The 12,557-nt window shown below is 39.2% G+C and overlaps 1 protein-coding gene across 1 annotated transcript in view; it reads right to left on the minus strand.

The window, feature by feature from the left end:
- Positions 1 to 12,557, minus strand: part of TMEFF1 (transmembrane protein with EGF like and two follistatin like domains 1) — a 120,434-nt gene that overhangs the window by 24,057 nt on the left and 83,820 nt on the right. Inside the window, exon 5 of the mRNA XM_062608963.1 lies at positions 2,703 to 2,799. Coding sequence (XP_062464947.1) covers positions 2,703 to 2,799 — 97 coding nt within the window. The remainder of the gene's footprint in view (positions 1 to 2,702; positions 2,800 to 12,557) is intronic.

Below are 12,557 nucleotides of genomic sequence, written 5' to 3' on the forward strand. Positions count from 1 at the left end.
CCATTTACCTCAAACCACTTGACATTTTGTGGCACAAAAGCCTCCCCTTCCACCAACTGATTAATCATTTTATCCATAATTTAGATTTATTCATAAAACAGGCGTATAGATTCCATTCTGCTTCTCAAGAGCACTTGGAACAGAAGGATCTGGTGTTTATAAGGTCTTAGACTGCATGGCTTGGAAAAGGATGAAAATAATGCATAATTGTATATTTACTGTAAGTGTTAGCATCTCATTAATATGGATTGAGACTGTCTACTGCACATTAGCAGACAGTTCAACTAACTCATTCAGTTACTATCATGAAGCAAAATCCTTTTAAAGTGCCTTCTGTAATCATGTGAATCACTTTATGAAGTCTTAACATCACAAAGTGCAGGCGTTACCCAGGCCTAAGAGGTTTACTTGAACGGAACTAAAGGTTCTTTTTGTTTGTGATTCAGTAGACTTTACCTCACTATTCAAAACAGCTACAGTGGCCATTCTCATGCTTGAAAAGGAAGATAAAAAACAGAATATTTTTATGAAACCAGGGTGTGGGTGTGATTTGCTAGAACTAAGGGTGATAGTGTTTGCAATATGCTGCAAAATTGGGTTAAATAATAATATGAGCCTAGCAATGTTTATACAAGTCTGATGAAAGGTACTTGTACTGCCAATAATTGTATGTCATGATATAATTTTATGAGGTTGAAAACATGTTGAAGCCCAGCAGAAAAGGGAGTAAAAATAAGACGTAAAAAGCATTTTAAGGGGTGCTCTATAAAATGTCCCCAAAAGAAGATTTCAATTCCATCTTGTTTCTGCCAGGTAAATAACTTTTTTAATTTTAGGAAAAGAAGAAGCCAACTCCTAACTTCTACTCAAGCAAGTCTGTGACTTTCTATGTGACTTGTCAAAATCAGCGTTGTGAAGGCAATCCATTTTAACAGAGCCCAATTCAAATCTAAGTCTAAACAGACGGTGAATATCACTAAAGCCTATTATAATGGTCAAAGATACTGGAAAAAATAAAATGAGATTAAATTATTTAGGATGGAAATCTGACAAAATTGAAAGAAATTATCTGACAGATTGTGACCAACCCTCATGGGAACATTTTCTAACTTTTGAGTATTTCCTACATAAAAATTTTTGTTTTCACCAATTTTTTAAAAGAGGACTAATTAAAGAAATCTTAGAGGCAAAAGAGCACTCTCTTCCTGTTGCCAAGAAGATGAAGCATGGCTTCATTTTATGTGAGTACAATGTAGGGAATAAATCTTCCACTCTCCTTAACTTTATTCTAAATCATAGATACTACATAGCCAGAGGAATGTAAATTCCACAAGTACAGAATGAACAGGCAAGCTTTTACTGAAATTGAATGCTTCAGGATTTATCTTCAAAGCCAACAGCACATCTCAGTGCATATAACAAACAGATCTATATCGATTTTGCCAGTCATAAATTGAACAGACCAAAGCAGTATTGCAGAAAATTATTAGCATTATAAAAAACAGCTACAGCTCATTTGTCTCTCCAGAAAAGAGCAAGCCTACTTTGGTACTGTGACATTTCATGAAATGTGAAGTATTCATGAGTACTATTACCATTTTGGTTTCCTTTGTATGCTATGATTTAATCTTGAATACACACCTTGAATATTAGTGCTAAGCTGCTTTACAGCCTGAGACGCCTTCATGCTGATATCCTGTAATAAAATCTTGTGCAATTAAGACATATTTCAACATGAAACGGATTCCAGCTGGAAGACAGAAGCTTCCCCCAATTAGCGAGATGTTCAGGCACTGTTACTCTGAGATGTTGTTCCCTCCATGCACACAAAAATGTACCATTTGCACTTCTCTCAAAACACCTTCACACACTGCCTCTGTAGCTGTGACCCCAATACCTGGCATCAGCCCAGAAACTAGTTAAGCTTCTTCCATACTGGTGACCACTCCCAGGAAAATAGCTGTGGGAAAACCAAGCCCCATCAATTAGATGGGACTTCTTTTACCTCTCAACAAACCTCAATACCCTCACAGGGATGTCTAATTGAGCCCTTTCCTCCCTGATGTCTCTGGCCCTTCTGGCAGCCACACAGAGCCTGGACAGCCACATACTCTAATCAAGCATCCTGAGTAGGGAAATTTAGTGCATCTGCTTCTGCATTATGGATTGGTTTTAGTATCTGCTTGTTTCTTAAACACTTGTTTTGAGCTCTGACAACAACTGGTATTTTTCACCAGCTTTTCCTTGGGTGCATCTAAGAGCTCAAGTGGCACAGTGAGGTTGGAAGCAGTGACTGGCTCAGGTCACAAGTTCAACTTGATGTCTAGGTTCAAGCTTTTCACTGTAGTACTTTATGAACAAGTAGAACACAGAGAAAAACAAATCCTAGGGATGAATTAAACCTGTTCAGTTTGTGTTTTACTTTTTGTTGTTGCCAGGTTAAAATAGATCAAGGTCCTTTGTTTGAAAAATATTCAATAAAGATTTTCCAATATACCTCTTTGTTGTTTTCCTCCTTTACCTTGCAGCTGCAAATGGTTTGCTCTTTACAGACACACAACAAACACGTTATTATTGGACATCAATAAAGCTTCAATTAAGAATAACAAATACAGTGAAGAATGATCGTGTACTTTTCCTTTTCTTTAACATTTCCCCCCACTTTTTTTCACTGATGTTGTTAAGGAAAACTCACTACTTACCCAACATTTTCTGCATCCTCGTCACACTCAGCCCTATATTTGCAAACTCCACATTTTGAGTGTTTTCTCTGAACTTCTGTTCCAGATCCTTCATACTCTAAAATAAATATGACATTGTTAACAGAAAGCATGACTTTCATATTAAGCTCTGATTTTGCTTACCTAAATCCATTTGCCTTCAGGTATACTGTCAACATGCAGATATTATACAGTGAAGCTATTAACCTTAATAGTGCTCCCTTTTCAAAATCAGGCAATTGGAGGGTGGTAAAACTGTACCAATGACAAGAAAGCATCCTTGAAAACACTAATGCTTCATTGTTTGACTCATTTCAATTTATTTGTATTTATTCTTGCTCCACCAGACACACAACTGGCATTGACATGTGTCCTAGTCACATGTACTCTTTATTGGCACTGATAATATAGAAACCCTGTGCCTTTTAATGTCCTTGAATATTAGATAGTGGGGATTTAATGCTATTTTCCTTGACAGTCTTTAAGTGCAGATTATCCTTACTGCAATCCTAAATGCAAGGTTACTGCTTGGATTTTTTCCACTTTCTGATTCCAATGATGAGATTAGACTGTACTCATATATATATGCTGTGGTATATTTTCCAGATTAATCTGTTTAGTTGTACAGGATAAAAGAAAAAAGTCATCTTAACAAGAAACTCATGGAAATGCCACATATCCTAAAAAGTAAAACTAGTATCTCAAATATGCTGATCCTAAAAATATCTGCACCAATCTTACTGTTGACATGTACAACATAACTCTTCACCAAGTAAAAGAGAAATAAACTATACTCTTATTGTTTCACTACCATTAGTCACTCCTCTTTTTTATTTTAACAAGGTCATAAAGGAGAACTATACATCTGAGCAGAAGGAAAAAACCCACAGAAATCTGCAGAGGGAGTCAAGAAGCATTTAACATATCGCGGTATCGTGGTGGCTTACAGCTGACTACACAAGGCTGTCAGGTGGACAGAGATCAAAGTGATCATTTTTCTCATAGCAGCTTAGCAGCTTTGTGCGCTTCAGCAAATCAAACGCTACCAACTGAACAGCTGCATTTACATTCTTTAGATCCACACCAGTCCTTCCTAATTTTCCTGGATCTTGGCTGAAGGGAGTCTCTCCCTCCTACCTGTGCGCCTGTGCTTACATGAAGAATAGTGCAAGTGAGACTCTCAAATTAACTTTTGTCTAAAGCATGCTGTACATTTTTCTATCACTACTCTTATTAAGTTGCAGTAGAGGTCATTTGCTTTTATCTTTACGAATGTACATCTTACTCGATTTTTCCTTCTTTCTAGATACCACATTCCTATGCCTCAGTTTGGCACCCTAAAGTGTCTTTTAGTGTCAGATTTCACTTTTTCATGCCAGTAAATGATTCCCTACAGTTTGAGTAAGTTAAACGAATTGCACTGCTCATGACTTTCATTCATGATATTTCTACTTCTTTTGCTGTTCTTATGACCCTCAACACCCTTCCCCAACATGTTAGCACCCTCCAGAACAACAGATACAAGAGCTGGACACATTGCTCCAGGAGAGTTGTCATAAAACCTAACTGCCGTCTATGATATTCTTTAGGTAAAACATGTTAACAACCATTTTTCTGCACGGACCATTATTATTCGCCTTCACCTTATTCCCCAATGAGTCCTTTTCAGGGTGATCAGTCAGTAGGAGAGAGGGTGCTATTGAGGAAAAATTGCCTATATCCTAGACTCCCTACGTATAACCCTGTCCTCAGACATTAAGATCCCCCCTGCTTATGCATACTGTTAGCTCAGTGCAGTGACCTGTTTTCTGTCATCCAGACCAAATCAGTACTGACTGTTTTGCTTCAAGGTCACCAGTGGAAGGGGTTACAAGGCCAAGGACAGTCCCTTGAAACACACTCATTCTATAATGTTTCCGTAACATTTAACAATCATATAACAATGTATTGATTTGCAATGTTTTCCCCCATCAGATGTGCACTGTGTGGATGTTGTACATTCCAGTTACTTAGACTTGTATGAGAGATTGCCTTCCACTGAGAAAGGTTATGGTTTTGAGGTGGTACACTTACACAAAATTTTCAGTTGTACAAATGTCTGTTGTGGAAAAATAGGTTTAAGGAAAAGGTAAATTTCTCAATAAAGTTTTTCCATGTGCCCATGATGACTGGAATTACATATTTTTCCCTCCCTTAATTCTGTACTCAGTTGATTCTTCTGCCTTCTATTCCACTGCTTTTCTTCTGATGGATGCCAGTATGAAAGGCTGTAGCCCTCCCGATCATCACATTTATCTTTTCTCAGAATATTTGTACGTTATTTCTTATAATTCAGCTGAAGAAAAAGAGACCAAAGTAGTCATTGTTAGCTCAGAGAATTCTTTACTACCCATTTTTAAAGCTTTTCAGCCAGATCCGCTGGTTACAAAACACCTGACTTCAACAGTTGGTGCTTAATAACCTTTTGCAGTACTGCTAGCATGGAAAATATTTCATCATATCTTATATATGCTATCTGACTTGACTACAAAACAACCCAAGTGCACTTTCACTGCACTATTAGCATTTCAATTCTGTAATGGAGCAAACGAAGCAATACATACACACACACGCTCATGCACATCGCTCCCTCATGGGCTTTAGTTCTGCTCCTTGTGAATGCCCCGACACCTTTTATTTTTCATAAACAATAGTCCGCAACTACTTGATCATTGTTGTTATATACTATTCAGTGTAAATCTCTCTCTCCCTTCTCACCCCCTAAAATTGCTTTCTCTACCTTTTAAAGTTAATTTTGTTTTAGAAAAAGTGTGGCCTTTCTTTCTTGATCGGAACTTGCTGGACCTCATTTATAGAGTTATTTACCTGTACTGTACTTTGCATATAATAAATATGTGCAAGTCAAGAACACCTGCACCTTAGGTATAAATAATTTACACCTGTCAGGATGAGGTGTAACACAGATGAATGTGTATTGATGCAACATTTCCAAGTTAGGTGATAGTCATCTATAATTTTCAGAAGCTTCTTTCATTACTAGCTGCATCATGTTTTAGTAGTAGCAGCATCCGACACTGTGTATAATTTAGACTGAATAGAGTTTTCCCACCAATACAGAATAGATGAATACTGTTTTTCAGCCTGAATTGGTAGCAGACATTTTCCATACCCAGTTTGTGTTCTGTTAAAAGAAGTTAACCCATTAAAAGAAGTTAACCCATTAATATTTGAGAGCATAAGTTTCTTTGCTGCAAATGTCTCCAAATAGACAATGATAGATTGTCCCTTTCTTCTCCTTTCTCCCCCACATTTGATTGTTCCTAAATAGGTTACAGCCATTAATTTTAATATTCAAATCAATCAGATCTTCCCAGAAGGTTTCAGTAATATCAATTAGGTCAAAATATGCTCCTAAATGAGAAATTTAAGCTCCTCTTGTTTATTAAGCATGCTTCTAATATTGATGTATAGATGATTACGGAATTTCTTCTCGCCACTTCAGTTGGAATCTTGATTAATTATGTTCTTTGACATCTTAATTTCACAATGAGTGAAAGCTCATTTTCCCTCTCTTTTCAGCTTCCTTTTGTGTTTCAGGGCAGTACTTCATTAATGCCATGTCCTCCAAAAGAAGCAAGGCACAAGGATGGTATCTGTGACTCCCAGTTGTCTCTCTGAGCTGCAGTGATCCCTAACACTTCTCAAGTCATTATTCCTCTGCAGAATATGGCCAGTTATATCTTAGGAGCCACAGGGTAGGAACCTGCAAACAGGCAGTAGCTCTAGAGGAACTGCCAAGCAGTAAATTGCTTCCCTCAGCAACTCATCTGCATGTTCCTGCAATGGTAATATGGCTTGGTTTCCACTGAAGGCTTTCAATCAGGCTTGAAGCAAAGGCATCAGTCTGTGTCAAACTGAAGTCTGTTCTGCCCCAAGGCATGGCCTGGAAAGGGAGTTCCGCTGCATGTATGTATTAATCACTATTCACAGTGAAGCAAGGGGAGCTTGTCAAGAGCTGCCGCAATTCGGTAGCCATGTACAGATGGAATAATGATTCCTTTGTCTGGGAAAGCCCCTCTGAAAACCAATTCCTATCTGGTTTGGAAGTATAGTGAATTTTGCTGCGCCTCATGGGAGCAGCTAATCTCAAAAGGTTTTAGAAAAAGAGAAGGGCCACAGCAAATCCCCTTCTGCACCCTAAAGTGCAGAACACACCACCCCCTGTGATCAGACTGTGATTCCCTCAGCACAGCTAGCACTGGAAATTCCTCTCAAAACACCACAGTCCACAGCATCACTTATTACAGGCTGCAGCTCACTGAACATTTTAATGACTTACTCTCTCTTCCATTAATATTTAGGGCAACGTTAATGACACACTTAAAACGGAGATTGTCCCCGTAATTTGAAACAAAGCTGCAAACTTGCTTTTTTGTCTATAAGTGTGTGTTTAAAGCAAGAGCAACAACTACTCTTAGTTATGCCAAATCTGTGGTGATAACTTGAATTATCTTGACCATGCTGATGGATTGTATTCAAAAGTAATATTTACCACTGTGGAAGCTCTCTTACCCAACTACCCAGGTGGCTGACAAGTGAAGCCTGGCTTGGTACAGCCAGAGATCCATAACTGGCTGAAAGATACTTTCCCTATGCAGTATAGACCACAGACTGCAGCTGTGAGCATGTTCCAATGAAGATACCAGCCTTTGAAGTTTGCCTTTGCAAGAAGGGGTATTAGAGGTCTAACACAAGGATGCCTAGTCTACTTATGACTGAGGTACCTGAAGGAGGGGAGTTTGACACTTGATGCCCCAGACAAGGTGATATATTTGCCCAGTGATTATGATAACATGTGTACTTCTAAGAAAAGGACTTGCAGATGTGCACTGTAAGGCTCCCTATGACCCCTACCCTTATTATGTGTAAGGTATTTTACACATCTGACAACTTCAATTTTGCTTCTATGCACATGACACCATGGATAATGGTGCAGGAAGCCTGCATACCGTGACAGCTGGATCAGCTTTTACACAAAAAACCTGAATACCCATTCACTCCACTGCCCTGTTTCAGGTGCAGCTAACTCATTTTTCTCCAAAGGAAGTCATGACAGCTTCAGAATAACCACCAGGGAAATTATGCATGAGTAGATGATGGTGCAAAATGGAAGACAAGAAAGTCACCAGATGCCAAAGAGGGTGCCCCACAATTTCACAAATGCCTAACACTGTTCTGCAGGCCCTATTCAGGCTGCATGAGATGAACCTGCCCTCATTTGGGATCTGTCAACCTGCACAAGAGGAATCTGCCCTTCTGTGCCCTTCGCTCAGGCATCTTTCCAAGCAAGTTCAAGCCTCTCTGAAAACCCTGCTCAGAATAAGTTTTCACCAACAGAAGGCCTAAATATCCAGGTCCTTTTCCTCTGCCTTGCTGAACCTTTGGTGAAAACACACTAGCTGTTGCAAGTTTTAGTTCAGTGTTAATTTTACCTACAGGGAGCAGGATCTCAACAGGAATAAATAGGGCTATTTGAAGCTAAAGTGATACTCAGTGACAAGCCACATGACAGAATCAGCACTTAAATCTCTCTAAGTCGCATACCATTATAGAAATACGCTGAAAGACGTGATGTTACCTCCTATCCAGAGTGTTAATCACCATTAAATTTCTGCAGTCTTATTAAAATACATTAAAACAAATCAGTAGCATTATTACAAATTAAAATAAAAAATATTTGAGGTTCTAAACTGTGTCTGTTTATACCACCCTGACTGTGCGACAATTACTGGATAAGTGTTGTCCCCTGTGAGGGAAGGAACAGATGGCAGCCTGCTAAAAAGCACATACTGTATATCAATTTATTAATTACTAAATGCAATCTGCTAGACATTCATCACAAGATACTTTAGCTATTAAATTTCAGAGGGATTAGAAATTCAAAACAAATTATTTTAATAATAATTAACTTCGCTATATGTATTGCAAGCATGTTATTTCTTTAGCTTAAAAGCCTGAAATGATTGGGTGCCATCTGTCTAACTACCATTACATCTTTTTTAATATCAAAAGTGCATTTTGCTTAGGTACACAGATAAACACTGACGAAAATAATAAATATGTAACGTTATGGGCATAGAAGGACACTTAGGAATCTCACCCTGTTGGCTGGTTACTAAAGCAAGGGCCTTTTAGGACACTGATTTCTCTCTGAGAAGCTGGCTTATAAAGTCATTACCATTTGTTAACTGGTCTACCTAACACGCTGATGTTTTTCAACACATCCTTGCAAAGGCATTATCATAGAAAGTCAACTTCACAGCTGCCATTTGCTGGCACTATCAAACAGAGAAAGTAAGCAGTATCTGGAGGAGAGTCAAAAAGGCCTTTACTTGGGGGGGACATGGGAGGAAGGGCTTGGAAGTGCTTTTTTACCAATGACGGGACCTGGGAACTCAGAAGAAATAAGGTTCTCCTTCAAAAGTTGTTGCAGTATGTCTGGATTCCTGGTGAGAATTACTACCCAAAAAAGCCTTATGAGTAAAGAGTACTGCCAGATGAAAGCAAATTATCTTCACCACTGTCGTGGTTTAAACCCAGTCAGGTAATTCGTTCGCTCACTTCCCCCCCTTTCTTGCCCTCCCCCTGCTCCCGGAGGGATGGAGAGGAGAACTGAAAAGAATGCAACTCCCACGGGTTGAGATAAGAACAGTTTAGTAACTAAGGTATAACACAAATCACTACTGCTACCACCAATGATAATAATGATAAAGGAAATAACAAGGGAAAAGAATACAACACCTCAGCACCAGCCAACCGATAACTTGCCCCCCTCAGCCCGACCAAGCACCGACCCATACCTCCTCCAACCCTTCAGTCCCCCAGCCCTTCCGGCTAACTCCCAGTTACAAAAATGGAATACCTCTTTGGTCAGTTTGGGTCAGGTGTCCTGTCTCTGCTTCCTCCTGGCTCCCCTCCTCCCTGGCAGAGCATGAGGCTCACAAAGTCCTTGGCCAAACCAAAACATCGCTGGTTATCAGTTCTGTTCCCAGGCCGAAAGTCAAAACACTGCACTGCACCAGCTACCAAGAAGGGGAAAAATGACTGCTACTGCTGAACCCAGGACAACCACCAATACCTTTGATCCAAAAAAAAGGAACCAGCTTCAGCTTCAAAAAGCTTTCCTTTAAGAATTAGTGTTCCCATCTGCAGTGGGACAAAATTTCTTATAATTATGTAGAATGTGACTATAAATCTGAGCAGAAATCAGACCAATGGCTCAGACTGTTCTTCCAGTTGTCTCACTACTAGTTGGGCAATGTTTTGCAAGGACCTGTTTTAGAATACTGACAAGGCTTTAACACAAGACTGAAGTCTTCTGAACGTGGAGACTACTTCACCTAAGTGTTAGGACTTCTACCTCACTAGGAGTCCTGAGTGCCAGCTCTTTTTTAGAGCAAAAGGGAAAGAAGATCACTAAGATGACTGTTTCTTTTTAAGTCTTCTTGGCTAGTATTAAGTTGTAAACTTGAGGAAAAAAAACCCAAAACTATTTGCATATAGAAAGCACCTTGAAGAAAAAATTGTAAAAGCTCATTCTAAGTCACATTCATATAAACCTACAAAGTTAATCCTCCTCAGACTACCTTGTCGGGTCAACACAGGTCTTTTCACAGATGGACATGGAGGGTTTCATAAGAAATGAAAATTTAAAATTCATGTTAGAAAGAAAGAAAATGTTTTGTTCAAGCTAGCAATCTACCTCTTTATGGACGTGTGACAGCCTGAGAATAACTTTCGTGCCCCAATCTAACAGTTGTGGAAGTACATCCAGCAGGTCAAATAGCCCTGCAATTTGCAACTGGCAGAGATGAACAAGAGCCTGTAACTTCTCTTTCATCAGTTCTGCCTCAAACTCAAACAAATCGCTATTTAAAAAAAGTGGATCAGGAACCGATTTTGACTGCATTCTTCAGAACAGGGAAATTGCAGACTGATTACACAGAGGAGCCCATTTCAAATGCAAATATAAAGGATCCCCACATCTTCAGATGTGACCTCAACTAAGCAACTTTCCTGGGTCTGAGTCCCCACTCTCTGACATTGCTTGCTGTAGGGGTGTAACATAATGGTAGTGTAACAAGGGTTTTAAAGTTTCTCGAACTTCTGAATTAATAATCCATACTCTACTTAGAAGTGGTTTCAGGATACCCATTGCCACAAGTGACCAACAGCTTGGTTTCATAAGTGTAATTTTTATTATGCTAACTGAAGGCTCAGACTTCTGAGATGAGCAAAATGAGTAATTTTATTACTACTCTTCATTAATATTGTGTCATCAGAGCATAAAAAATGGAAACTGCTTATCCAGAATGTCAGAAGGCAACGAGACAATCATTTCACCCTTAAAAATTACACTCCATCTCATTCAGACATGCTGGAAAAGTTCTCCCACTCTCAATTCTTTTCCTAAAATCTAATATCTTGTAGCAGTAAATATAATTTGGGAGAGAATGTGGATCAGTAGTTCCACAGTCTTTAGGATTTTTGTGGCACATGACAACTTCTAAGGCAAGATGTTGTCTGAAATAGTCTTTGAGAAAGAAAACTTTTATGGGGTTTTTAATTGGTTCTAAATCTACTCTCTCTTTTTGACATAAAAAATTGAATGTATTTAACATCATACAGTTTGGGAGCAGGAGGAAAACTCTGCATCAAGTCAAGTTTTGGAATCATTAATGAGTTTGTTCTGTGTCTGGAAAATGAAAGAGAACAGTGTGAACCACAAATCTCAGCTGCATGTGAGGCAAGCAGCTAATTTCAGCAGTGGAGACTGTCACAGGTAGAGCTGTAGCAATTTAGAGCACAACTCAGAGCACAACTCAAGAGCACAACTCAAGAGCACAACTCAAGAGCACAACTCAAGAGCACAACTCAGATGCCTTCCCAGTACTTTCCTTCACAGTTCAAAATCTACCACCAAACAGTACATCTCCTGCACAGCAATCACTATGCTTCCTGAACCTATACAAGCAGCTGCACTCATCTATTCCATGTGTGCAAGCATCACTGTTGCATACACAATCACACTAATTGTGTGCTTAAGAAACATAGCAAACACTGATTCTGCAATTAACATCTCAAAATGTAAATTGCAGGAAGAAAACACAAATGTCTAAGCTAGCATGTTTGCTTGCTTGCTGGCTTTCTCCCACTTACCCTGGTGTTCTTCCACTTCCATTGTTGCTTCCTTGTACTTACAAGCAGTAGCCGTACCTAAACCACAAGGCACAGAAGCTCCCCATGCAATTTAGCTCCCATTTGTGCTCTCTTAGCCCAAAGGTATATTATTATACTACCAGCCCTGGGTGATTATTATATCTCAGCATATCCTGGCTTCCTCCAAAAGCCAATGGGGAAGGCTGGGCTAGGAAGGATCTATGGTCCAGTCAGCTGGAATAACCAGAGAGGCAGAATTGTGGTGTGCACCAGAGAGCACCTCTACCCTGCAGGTCACCTTCTCAGGTTCCTGCTCTTTTTCTTGCCTAAATCCCAAACAATGCATCTCCATCCTGAACAGATTCAGCATTCTTTTGGAAGTTTGGTGTTGATTCTAAATTCCCCTAGCCTGTAATGAGTCTTTGATGCTTTTAATGTCTCCTTGTAACATTATTACAGTTACTCGAATAATGGAACATAAACAATTCCAGATATGAAAATAATGTGAGTACAAAAATATCCTTGAGATTTTGAACAGAACAGAGCTCGATAATCAAAGCAACAGCGGATTCCATCCTTTGAAGGATTGCTTTCAGACACAGAAAATGACTCAACATG

The sequence above is a fragment of the Pezoporus occidentalis genome, unplaced genomic scaffold, assembly GCF_034315485.1.
Source record: "Pezoporus occidentalis ecotype Australia unplaced genomic scaffold, CSIRO_AGI_Poc_V1 ctg132, whole genome shotgun sequence".
NCBI lineage: Eukaryota > Metazoa > Chordata > Aves > Psittaciformes > Psittacidae > Pezoporus > Pezoporus occidentalis.